This window comes from Thermobia domestica, chromosome 15, assembly GCF_964235325.1.
Source record: "Thermobia domestica chromosome 15, izTheDome1.hap1.1, whole genome shotgun sequence".
Lineage (NCBI taxonomy): Eukaryota > Metazoa > Arthropoda > Insecta > Zygentoma > Lepismatidae > Thermobia > Thermobia domestica.
Window position 1 is genome coordinate 89,473,216 of NC_137468.1, and position 13,758 is coordinate 89,486,973.

Consider the following 13,758-nt stretch of genomic DNA (forward strand, 5'->3'; position numbering starts at 1 on the left):
TGGCTTTTGATTTCAAAATTTTCAGGTATAAACCATAACTTTGTGAATAGACGATGATAATTTTCCTTATTCTATACTTCTATAAAGGACCACAGGATTCAAAATATGGTAAAAAACGTGTTTTCAAGCAGTTCATCCCACCGATTATCCAGATGAAACAGTTTCCTTTCAAAACATCCGGATCATCAATACGCTTAGTATCTATATGGAGCAGAGAAGAGAATAGATTTGATGGAAAGCCACGACAAACTTTTCACTTGTAAGTCAGTTCAATAACTATCACAGCATGTTAGTACAATCTAGTGAATGATCACTTACTATATTTCACAATATCGGTTTCATTGTGTGGATAACGAGATTCTATTACTATAGAATAATCACTATGTAGTTTGTATTACGTTTTCTAACTGTTGTTTCCCCACTTAAGTTCGTCAGAACCTTGATGAACACCGGTTTTGTACGCGATAAATCATATCCTCCATGTCACTATAAATCATCATTCTTGAAGTGTTTTTTCTTCTTCCCAATATTCCGAGTGTAAACTTCGATGAAGCACGACATGTTATTATTACTATTATTAGCTTTTAATATATGAATACACTTACACAAAAATAAAAGAACATTTCAATTTCTTTTCAAAAACCCACTTACCCAATATGAATACAAATAATTATCTTCCCCATAAGCGAGAAAATTAAAATTTTCTGATAGAGGTAGCCTACTAATAAGAAACTACTTGAAATAAAAATTTAACATTAATGATAATAAATATTTCTGCCATCGTTGACAGAAGATCACTCGCATCAAGTTGAAAAGTTTTCTTGCACCACGGCTTTGGGCTAGCCTCGTACTCTTGGTTTGTGAATTATTCATCTCTCGATAAGATTCATCAACTGTAATTTTATTTTACTCTTCTTCGTTTCTTCTGCCATATCTTCTACCATGTTCCTCAGAATATAAGGTCTTCTAAAGCCATTTCCATTTCTCTCCTTAATTATTTCAAATAATGCTGATTTTTCCTGTAATTTTCTCAACACTTTCTGTTGAATTTTTCATTCAACCCAATTCATTTGATCTAGTTTACCTCATACACATACCAAGTAGTACGTTGGCTAAAGATATGGAAAAAAGAAGTTTATTTTATTTTGAGTGTATATGAACGGAAGAATAACACATTAATCGTCTTGCCATCATTATTCTAAAAGATAAGCGTGCAGCTAATAATGAGACCTGTTTCAAAAACCCTGCATCTTCATCGATAAGTTATAGCATGTCTGTTGCAAACAGCCTGTTTTGGTTTGTCTGTTGGTAACAATTCCTGCAATATCTGTACCTTATACACATAGAGACGTAGCCGTTTGTGAAGCACCTTGTGCACGGTTGACTTGGGTATTCGCAGTTGTCTAGCGTCCGAACGGATTGATTTTTTCGGACTGCCCACGAATGCTGTACGTACCTGCTCAACTCGTTTATCAATTGTGCTGGGTTGTCCTGCTCCTTTCTTATGCAACACAGAACGTGTTGTCACGAAGCTGGTGTGTCATGCACGGATGGTGAATCGGGATGGTGGCTCCCTGTGAAATTATGTACGGAAGTTCCGGTGGAATTGTGTGTCCGATTTGGTCTCTATGAACCATGTCATACACTGTGTTTCTCCTGTGGAATCCAGATGCTTACTTACAAGTGGCTAACCTAAAACGATAAAACAGATTGAAAAACTTTATGAGTTGCCAATTCACCGCAAGAAACACAATATAAAAAGATTTTCTCATTACAAAGCAATTAACGTTCGAAATTGTAAAAATAATTTCTGGACACCCTGTACATATAAAATATTTTTCATATTAGTTGCCCACACAATGTGTCTTTCATTATTGTTTATTTAGTATATTGTTCACCGTTAACTGGTAATTGCTCATGAATTTTAACATGTTGCTATTTCAGCAATTTGTAGGTACATTAAGTCGCACCAGGCAAATTTATTCTCTTCCCATTTTCGCAACTCAAGGCCAGAAACTACAAATTCTTGTGGAAAATCAAGGCCGCCTTAATTATGGAAACAATATAGATAATGAGTTTAAGGTAAGTTTTCTTTCATATACTTTCGCAATAGTCATTTAAAGTTATGCAGTTGTAGCGGAGAAGTAGAACAAACCATTCAAAGCAAATAAACGATTAGACAGTTAACTCAAGAACTGCATAGTTTTTGATACTTCTAAACAAAATTTAAACTTTATGTATCCTGCGAGAAATAAAACGAATGTTAAGTTCTCCTTGACAACAAATTGAATATAAAACTTCAAAAATGATATGGCATATCGTTCTGATGTAATTTTCAACATAATTTATTTATCTTTTATTTTTTTTATTTTTTATTTTTTATTTTTTATTTTTATTTTATTTTATTTTATTTTTTTTTTGTTTGTTAAAGTCTAGCATCCCTTTTCAACACCATAGCTTGTATGAGAGTAGACCTGAAGTCCACAAAATGTGTTTAAACTTTTAATATCATCCTACCAAAAATTGAACCTGGGACCACATGCACCAAAGATGCACAAGTTAGCCACTACGTCAGCTGGAAGGGAAGAAATATATATTTAGTTCCTTTCTTGTTTCTGGATTAAGATTTAGGCTCTTTTGTAGTATATTTGTTGTTTGAGTTTGTAGAATAGATACTATTCACATCTACAATATAGAATCAATGTTCACCCTCACACTTGAAATGAGAACCCCAAAGATTCGGTACAGTCTTTGAAACTTCTAAACTGAGAATTGTTTTTGACTATAAGAGTCCACTTGTCAGGTCTGAATCTGGTGTCGAGTTGATGTTCTGGAGTTAATTTATTGTACTACCTGACTTTCTCTGACATTGAATTCGGAACAGTAGCCCTAGGTTTCTTATGAATTGAATCTGTTCTGCTCTTTGTTCAACAGTTAAATGTGCTTAATCTCATGCAATAAATATCTTGTGTGTACAAGATTAGTTAAAGAATTTATTTTGTGGAAAGATAAAATGTCCTCTCGCCAAATGTATGCAATGAAATAATAACATTACTTAATGTTGGAATTCCAGGATGTACGATCACAATCTCACACGTTTTACGTGAAAGTTAGTATTAGAACGTGAGACGTGAGCAAAAATATAAGAAATTTGTGGATCATATTCTGGCAAAACTCGAGCAAGGCCGACATGTAAGCTGTTATATCAACAATGGCCTAAATATCCATCATCAAACAGTGATAAACCATTTGAAGAAAGCTGACTATAAAGAGAAGCTTGACCTTTGGGTGATACATGATCTGTCTTAAAAACATTTACTCGATCGAACTTCTATCTGGGAGTCTTTACTGAAACCTAACGAACTCGAGCCATTTCTGAAGTGGTTGATCACAAGTGATGAAAAGTAGATTACCTGCTACAACAATGTGAGAAAAACATGATGGTCGATGCGAGGAGAAACTCCACAGTCTGAGACAAATGCCACACTGGCGCCAGCAAGGCTATGTTATGCATTTGGTGGGATTGGAAGAACATCGTGCATTACACGCTACTGCTGCAGGTAGAACGATAGGCTTGATTCTGCATTGTGGACAATTACCACAAATGCACCTAAAAATTCAGAAGAAATGATCGGAACTGGTCAACAAAAAGGGTGTAGTATAGGGTCTACAACGTTGACAACGCTGGATCGCATAAATATTTAACGACCTGTCAAGAAATTGAGAGAACTGGTTGGGAGGTTTTAATTCATCCACTGTGCAGCCAAGACCTGGCAGCCTCATGCTATTATTTGTTTCTGTCTCCACAGAGCTCCCTGAATGGTGTTAAGTTAATTTCGGAAAAGGCCAGTAAAAACTATGTCTTATAATTTTCACTCCAGAAATCACAAAGTTCCATAGCGACAGGGTTATGGTGCTGCCGGAAAAAAATCCAGAAAGCCATCGAGCAAAATAGTGCTTACGTGGTTTCATAATATTGTTTTCCAATAACAATAAATTTATTCTCAATTTTGACCTCCAATGGCTAAACGCTTTGTAGAAAAGTTGATATAAAGCAAGGGAAATGGAGCCCAATATCCAGCCTCTAAGCTGCATGCTGTCCTAGCCTCTAGCCTACTCAGCCCAGACGCTAATTTGGGCCTAAACTAGACTCAGTATCGTACGTGTTTTAGTCATCACATGTTTGTTAGCTTTGGTTCAAGATACGAGCAGAAAATCTTTTTAAAATGTGTCAAATTCTTTTTGCTGGCTTTTCAAGCACCTATTTATTGTATGTAAAAATCAGCATAACTGCATTTTGAATAGTTGTTCAAAATTTGCTGTTGTGAGAACAATGCCAGTAAAGTTGATATGATTCTTTATACGTTAATAAAACAGAAAAGTAATCTTACTAAAAGTGTAACTTAACTTTTCGCATGTATTTCTTTGAATAGGGAATAATTAAAGATGTGACAATCAATCAACGTATTCAAACAGGATGGACAATGTATAAGCTTCCGTTGAAGAATGTTACGGAAGTTCAACTTTACGCTAAAGGTGCTACCACAAACACGAATGTTGTACAAGGCCAAACAAATTTAAATGGTGCTCAGTTTTACTATGGAAACTTTGATCTTCAAAGGGATGAGGAACCACTAGATACATTTTTGAGGCTGGATGGCTTTTACAAGGTACAATATGCATTTTCCTTTGTATTACAATTAACGGCTATTTAAGATAAAACATTTGTAATATTATTATACATAGGAAAAGTAGTAGTTGGTCATATTAATTATTACATCGCCTGCTCATTTCAAGAGTGACATAACTCAAATATCATACTTATTGACTTATGGGCAGAAAATGAAAGCTAATCTTGATGTTTATCTTTAGTAAAAATTTCACAAATGTGCTTCCAAAACTGGGCTAGAGAGTATTTGTGTCGTTCTTGCGCCAAGTTGTTTTCACCGTGTTTCGAAACTTTCAAACGCTTCTACTGAAAAGTTAGGAATTTTCAGTTATGTCACTTTTGAAATAAATAGGCGACATGTAGATTTTAAAACGTGAAGTGATATTTCAATAATATTCAACTAATATTTCATTTGCTAACTGATATTTCAATTTACTTGCACACTATCAACTTCTGGACTGGCTGTTGATTTCCTCTTGTAGATACATCCACTTTCTTTACATTATCTGTACCACTTCCAAATTGGGTGTTGAAAACTAACTACTATACAGACTATGTTACATGAAATTCGAGATCAAAATGCTCACTGTCTCCAATTCTATTCATCTTGGGCCTTATGCAGAGTCATTTTGACGTATGATTAGCGTCATACTAAAGGTCTGACTACTGCAGGAAATATATGTTAGTCGAACTCTTTAATATGGTACTAATCACGCGTCAGAACGTCTCTGCATAAAGCCCCTTGATTTCTGTCGCTCTAGCGGCAGAATGCGTAAGTAAACACCAGCTTTGCCAACCACTGAAACTTCTTGAGTTTTTCTTTCACTAAATATAAGTTGCAGGTTATTGTGAATAAATAAAAAGTGACTTATTAAACTTTGAAATTAAGAAGATGATTTCCAATATTCCTGTGTTATAAAGCAACCATTAATAACAAAAGTCCGTAATATAAGTGACTGGGACCTAGGTCTGTATTTGAAAATGTTAAATTCAATAGAGGTTGAGATAGAAAGAATGTTCAAATAAGCTTGAACACTTATTCCCATATCTCTTGTAGGAATTTGACACCTCAATGCCCATATAGTATTACAGCAAAGAAATACATACATGTCTATCTGAAACTTTTCTTGTAACTGTATATTTACAGGTAAGAATAGAGAAAGTTTCTAAATAAAAGCGCGAATTGAAGTTTTGAACATGAATATTGTACATCCTTTTTAAGATTCATTTTATATAGCTTACCTAATAGGGTTGAGCGTTTTGCACTTTTGTTGGAAATTCGATGACGGCTAGTGCGGAAAAGGTATCATTAGTGGCACCGACCTTACTGAATTTTTTATATTTTTTTGGACAACCATTTTTTAAGTGTTTGGTTAGGCAACATGCACAACACCAATGCCAGAAAAGCTACTTGTGGTCGTTTTTAGAGTTACCTGATGGCTATAATACAATTATTTTATTAAAAGAAACTTGTAACAATGCCAGTAAATAATTTCAAAGTGTTTATGAGTCAAAGTACAGCCATATTAGCTCAGTTGTTGGAGTTAATGTCCACCAATCCAAGAGGCCAGTTTATTGCAGCTTAAGCTTTAACGGTTTTAGTTCGCTACTGTCTCTGTTAAAACAGAGAGTTGTGCACCGCACCTAAAGTTACAGTCTTCTTAGTGCGATACGATTCATAGACATTTTGTATTCTTGTGCAAGAAAAAATTAACGGCAAACTACGAAGACAAGAGGTTACAGAAAAGCATCACAGTTCTATCGCAGCCCGGTTCAGAATACTTGGGTCATGTCATACCTAAACCAGGCACTGCCGACTCTATATTGGAACTTTTACAGAAGAACCAATACGACGTGTCAAGTCTTCAGGCAGTCGGCAGCGATGGTGAAGCCATGAACACAGGATGGGATAACGGTGTGATAAGTCAAATACAAAAATCCCTAATAAAGGAACTGCAGCATCTCATTTGCCTTCTTCATACCAACGAGTTGCCATTTCGACACCTGGTTACCGAATTTTTATGGTGGGACAACCGGACCCAACACTTTTTCCGGTCCCATCGGAAAGAAATCAAACGATTGTGAACGTTCACCGATCGTCTCCTTTACACTCATTCCCGTTGAATGGATGTCTGAAATGGAAAAACCAGATGGTTTAAGCAGCGACCAGAATTATGTCTTTGAAATTTGTACGGCCGTTGCTACAGGAATGTGTACTACCGAACTAGCAAACAGAAAACCAGGACCATTATTACATTCACGATGGCTTACATTGGCCTGTAGGATGCTTCGCCACTACATCAGTACTGATAAACCTAGTTCAAGTTTGTGTCTATTTTGCCAGTACATTGTTAAAGTATACGCTCCCGTCTGGTTTTCAATACGGCGAAATCCTTCGTGCGAAGTGGGCGACATGCATCTGTTTAGCATAGTTAAGCTATCATGTTTTCTGCCAGAAAATCTACAACACATAGTTCATTCTGTTCTACAAACAAACGGATACTACGCTCATCATGAAAACCTACTGATAGCGATAACAGCAGATGAAGATCAGCATATTCGAACGTTAGGCTGGAAAAGGATTAAAAAGGCTCGCAGCGAGAAGACTCCGAGATCAAGCCGCCCACGTGACTTCATCGTTCCGAAATTAAACTTTACAGCTGAAGATTACTACGACATGATTAATTGGCCTAAATGTCTAGCAGAGCCGCCAATCACACGAAACATAACGGATCAGCAGCTTGAAGAAAACATCCGAACTTCAGCTACTCTAACAACAACATTCCCTTGCAATAGTCAAGCTGTGGAACGCACATTGTCCGAGGCAGCGTCGAAAAAGTGCGGCCAGAACGCAAGAGATATCTACGTTAGAGCCAAACTGAAGTCTAGAACAAGAATGCCCCGCTTCGAGACCAAGAAGAACTACGTGACCTAAGGTCAAATGTCAACGTATGCCTATTGGGTGGGCGGGTGGTCGGAACTCGATTTGCAACCACCTTCCCGTAGTGAGTTCTGGGTTATTTTGCGTACAGAGCAAAATAAGCGAAGAGTTACACAAAGAAAATCGTGTTATATCAAGGGCTATGCCTATAATGATCGTTAACGTGGCATTCTAAACAAAATCTGGACATTAATTCCAACAACTGAGCTAATATGGTTGTACTTTGACTCGTAAACATTTTAAAATTATTTACTGGCATTGTTACAAGTTTCTTTTAATAAAATAATTGTATTATAGCCATCAGGTAACTCTAAAAACGCCCCAAGTAGCTTTTCTGTCATTGGTGTTGTGCGTGTTGCCTAACCAAATACTTAAAAAACTTACCGTTGGGGCGGGGTAAGGGGTTGTCCATTTTTAAAAACAAATCAGTAAGGTCATTTTTTCCGTCATCGAATTTCCAACAAAAGTGCAAAACGCTCCACCGTATTACCTAACTTATAAGAGTTCTTGCCATGAACTCTGGGAAAAAAATTGAAGGTAAATTAATGATTTACCTTGAATACTAGATTCGTCCTATTCAACATTATGTTAATGTGATGTCAGGAAATAGTACAATATTGTCTACACAAAAATCATACATTTAATGTTTTACATTACATTTAATGTTTTACATTACATTTAATGTTTTACATACATTACATTTAATGTTTTCTTAGAGGCATAAAGAAAACATTAAATGTAAAAGCACAGCAATAGGTATACACCCCTGTATTGATCATATATATCATTCTAGCTTATAGCTTTATTTGCTTGGGCTGTTCCGAGCTTAAAATATAAGTAAAAACACATTAAGAACAAATAATGAAGTAACTAAGTCTACCTAATGGTAACAATAAGAAATTATATAAAAAGCAATGAGTTGATCAGTACGGGACTGTATACCTACTTTTGGTCCACCCTGTATAAGCTTGAAATAAATTTTATCAAACTTAACGGTAAAATAATACCCTTCATTTCAGCGCTGCTAAACACATAGGGGCGAGGTGGGGACATTGATGCGATTTTTACTTACCCGAGATTTTAGAACATATCGTCAGCTTGAGAAACATGATTTTTTTTCAACTTAAATTGTGATTCTTTAGCTAAATTTACATTGTACAATATTGTTTCTACTAATATCCTACCTGGAATGAATTACGTTTTACGAAAGGTCTGCAATCTGTACTAATCTTCCCCATGTAGGGGCAGATTGGTACGAGCAAAGTGAAATATCACACAGACTTTTTGATAACAGAGTTAACGCAATTTTTTGTTTTATTTTTCCATGAAATATTTTGAGATATAACATTCTATTAATTTTCCACAAACTCTAGTATTTTAACAATAGATTTAAGGACCTACAGCACCAAAAATGCAAAATAAAAACATATTTCATAAAAAGGATGTGAAGATTTGTAAGAATCTTTAGTAATTCAACAGATCTAGTTCAACCTATTTCAAAAAATAAAAAAATTAAAAAGTCCAACGCTTGCTTGTGTTCTCTTCAAAATTTAAAAGTTCTGCAAGCTATTTAAAAAGATAAAACCGTGTTATAAATGAGGTTCTGTCTCTATAAGGAAAAATAGAAGTAAATAATCCAATCGCTATCTAAAATTTACAAAATTTTGAAATCTTTCATACCTAAACTACTAACTGGAAAAGATGTTATACTTTTGGTTCGAGCGTACACCTTCTCTCCAAAGGTGGCGGAGCTTTGTTATTATAAGGGTAACCAAGAAAGTTCTATCGCTTTTTCACCAACAAACTTCGAACATTGATATGTCACCTAAGACGTACCTCGAAGATCAAAAATAGTCCCATCAGCATCGACAACCTTCTGCCAACGTTCTGGAAGGCCAGGCATTCCATCGCGGCAGAACAGGTGATAATCGGATGGTGCAATGTCCGGGGATCATAGTGGATGCAGTAGTGTTTCCCATCCAAGGCATAGAATAGTGTCCCGGGTCATCCTAACCACGTCGGGCTTAGGGTTGTCCTGTAATAGGAGGATCCTTTGCGATTTAGAAAAGCTGGCTCCAGAGTTTTGAGTTGTTCTTGAATACAAGCCAACTGTTGACAGTAGACAGTTGCATTGATGTTCTGACAAGCTGGTAGCAATTCCCGATGCACGATGCCACGAGCAGTCCACCAAACACACAGGAGATCTTCTGGTGCGGTGCTGGTTTCGTTTGATTTTGGATCGGTTCATGGGATGCTAACCAATGATGACGGCACCGTGGAGCTTCGTACAGGACCCATTTCTCATCATATGTCAACACCCTGTCCAGAAATGGCTCTTTCTTCAGACAAGATAGCAAAGAAACACAGGTGTCTGCTCGCGTTGCCTTCTGGCCCGGATCCAATCATGTGAAACCCATCGACCAAATTTGTAGTACTTTCCAAGTTGATGGGGGTGCTGCCGAACAGTTTCTTCACTCACACTGAATTGTAGTCTCAGTTCCTCACATGTCTGGCCACTATTCGCCTTAATTGCTGCCTGAAAATCTTCATTTTGAACATGTGCTGGCCTTCCGGCACGTGGTGCGTCTTTCATTGTTTCATAAATATCTTTAAACTTGTTAAACCGCCGTTACACTGTCCGCGTAGTCACAACACCCTCATCAAAGGACTGGCATATCTTCTCCCTTCCTACAGCGGCGTTTGACCCCAGTTTGAACTCGTACACCATACTCGCTCTTAGGGCTCTCTGTGGAGGTCCCATGTTCACTCTGTCCTTACGCAATTTCACTGTGCAACTGAACTGCCACAATCAGGTAGTACGTTGAGTATATCCACACCAACAACTGACCTTCGCCTTATCTCATTCGCATTCAACTCACGGTGTGAGGGCCAATTAAACATAGACCTCCACAAAAAGCGACGAACTTTCTTGGTTACCTTTATAATATTAGTTTCAAGAACTTCGCCGAATAACTTTCAAATAGGTTGCTGAAAGTCGAATAAATATGACACTTACTATATGCTGCCTTTTAGCATCCATGTAGAAATATATATTTGAGATTGATTTTGTTAGACATGTGCCTATTAAAATCACTCGCATGCTATGACCTGAGGGGAAGAATCTTCACGTTTTTGCTATCATGGAACCTAAAGGGTTAAACAATTTTCCATTCATAAGTTTGTGTATCTATCGGCTATATCTATAGTTCCGGAAAGTCGGAAATATAATAATAGGAAAGTTTTCCATGTTATTTTGGTTAATTTATTTTTATGCTTTGATTACGGAAATCAAACGATCACACAAGATATAGCTTATCTTATTAGTAACTTTTTCTACTTGATGTTAATCACAATGAAAACTGTGATACATGGAAAATGCACAAAGAGTAGTCTGCTCTTATAATTACAAATGGAAGGGGTAGGTTGGTACAGAGCAGTGGGGGCACATTAGTCCGTATCAATCCACCCCACATGCATGTGTACTAATGTGCCCAACCGAACTTCAGGATCATTAATTCTTATAACTGAAAAATTACTCCACGCAGGACAATTGAACATAAGTGAAATTATTTGTAAAGAATTACACTTCCATGAAACATAGATAAGTTTTCAAAAATCCAGTGCTTATTACAAATATAAGCTTACAAAGACAGAAGTGAAAACTTACTTTTGCTCTAAGAAATGAAGGTTTTTCTGCACAGAGAAAAGAACGGTGCGTTCATCCATCAACTGTGCCACACGATGTTCGCTTGGCACCAATGTTGTCAACACCAAACTGTTGCCCATTTACCTCTTCACAGTGGAAAAATATCTACATCGCACATATGTGCTCCGTGTACCAATGCCCCCCCTCTCTCCCCTACAAAGCCTGGATAAAAACATTCCCATTATTGGTATTGGTATAATTCGTACTTGCCTTGATAGACAGAAAAATATCTAGTACATTCCTTAAATGTAATCACCTCCCATTTCTATTTCTATATCATCTGCCAAATGTGTGGAAGACGTTGTAAAACATCAACGCATCCATCTTTATCGATGTCCCGCAGTAATCCTATATGACAACAATGAATGCTTCTCTTGTATTGTAGTGCTTCTCGCGAAATGATTCCTTCATTTTGGAGAAAAGATAATAACGAAGTCCCTGAAAACAAGTTGTGGTTCTCCCACGTGCCACTTCAATCTTGATCAACGCACATTGTTTGTCTGACCGAAACATATTGTTATGGTGCTCCTGTTCTAGTTTCCTCCTCTACTTTGCAGTACTGCTGCTTTTGATTGAACAACACAAAGTCGTCATCAGTCGGCATACTTCATTGCCTCTCATTCCCTTATCAGCTACAGAAATCTTGTGATACTGAAACACATACGGCACCTCTGACGTGAGAACAGAGTTGCTACTATTTTTACCCAACGTATGTACCTAGGTACATACACAAACTTGGGTACATATTTTGTGTATACTTATAGGCTAATAGCATTAACTTAAAAAAATCAAGTTCCTATTTAATTCTATTACTTGTTTGTATCAAGATTTTGACTAGTATTTTTATTTATGAGCGAATAACTCAAATTTTATTAACTCAAATCTTGAATAAACATTCCAAACATTTACCTCTAATAAAATCGTGATTCAGTAGATATTTTAAATATTAATTTTTAAAATTCCTCCTTATGATTTACCTTAAGTCCATTGATATTTTTTCAAATATGTATTATAAATATTCATCTTCACGATTACTAAAATTGATAAATATTTCACAATTACTAAAATTTAAGTTATATATATAGTAAAGAAAAGATGGTGTAACCACTACCAAATTCTTTATAATCCGTTGTATCGAGAGCATACTGCTGAGAATTGCCAAGTGTAAGAGTTCTAATACAATAACCATCAACAATTTGCAATTCTTATTTTTCTTTTTGCGCCATGCATCTCAGTTTTTTAAATTTGTAAACGAAATATTTCTTCTTTGTCACACTTTAAAGTTTTAAATATAATTTGCTAAATCACTTTATCCTATCCTTATCCTGTCTTATCTACTTTATCCTATGCATAAATTTGATTTCAAACTGAACATTGCGCAATTTTCGAAAGTGATTCTACAATTTAACAAAATCTGCAAATTTCCTATGTAATAAGATGAATACATTGAAAAATTTTCATTTAAAAAATAAGCCTTACAAGACTAGTTTCAAATATCACTTGCGATAATATCTAACACAAACGATGTATTACATTGGTCAATTTCCGTTCTGATAAAAATACTCTCTGTGGCTGTTTTATGAAATTATTTTTGAATTATTTTTAAAGTTTAATCATAGATATTTCTATTTATTTACTATAAGTTCTTGAATATTTATTTTTGTCTGAATACCTAGTTTGGTACAGGTACATGTATGCTATTAATACTACATTATCATACTTTATAAAATCCAGGCAATCAATTTAAGATTGTGTGTGTTATTAAGAAATAGTTTACTTGACCAAAAATTTTATTTATTTATTTATATGTTATTTCAGGGTGTAGCATTCATAAATGGTTACAACCTTGGTAGATATTGGCCCGTAGTTGGTCCTCAGGAGACTTTGTATGTACCAGGTAGCTACCTTCTTTCACAAGGCAATGAAATCGTGATTTTTGAGCTGGAGAGGGCACCCTGTGCTACCAGTGTGAACTGCGTTGCAAAATTTGAACAAAAACACGAAATAAATAAATCGACATATGTCAGCGATATAAGCGATTAAAACAAATACAGTGCAATATGAATATTTGTACTATTTTGTAATAAATAATTTGCTATTGCACTAATGTTTTATGTGTATTTCCTCATATCCTTCTGGTATTAATTAAGATTGATTAGCGTCCTATCAAACCTTATTTAACAATATTACTGATTAACATGTACAGGGAAGTTACCATATACTAGAAGACTGCCTAATTTGGGAAACTGGAATTACTCAACAATAGGGAAAAATTTGTATGAAGGCAAATATATGAATGGACATTTTTGTGTTTAAGTCTCACAAACAGGATATGCTATTCAGCAAGGTTATCAATTTCTTTGTTTAAGTTGAGACAATGTGATCTGCGAGTGCACGAATATTTTCAGTGTCTGAAGAAAGCACACTGTTTCTATACTCCGC

At 35.8% G+C, this 13,758-nt stretch overlaps 1 protein-coding gene across 1 annotated transcript in view; it reads left to right on the plus strand.

Moving 5' to 3' along the window:
• Positions 1-13,365, plus strand: part of LOC145671878 (beta-galactosidase-like) — a 96,405-nt gene extending 83,040 nt beyond the window's left edge. The window contains exons 10-12 of the mRNA XM_081741106.1: positions 1,945-2,082; positions 4,434-4,670; positions 13,135-13,365. Coding sequence (XP_081597232.1) covers positions 1,945-2,082; positions 4,434-4,670; positions 13,135-13,359 — 600 coding nt within the window. The 3' untranslated portion in view covers positions 13,360-13,365. The remainder of the gene's footprint in view (positions 1-1,944; positions 2,083-4,433; positions 4,671-13,134) is intronic.
• Positions 13,366-13,758: the final 393 nt, after the last annotated feature.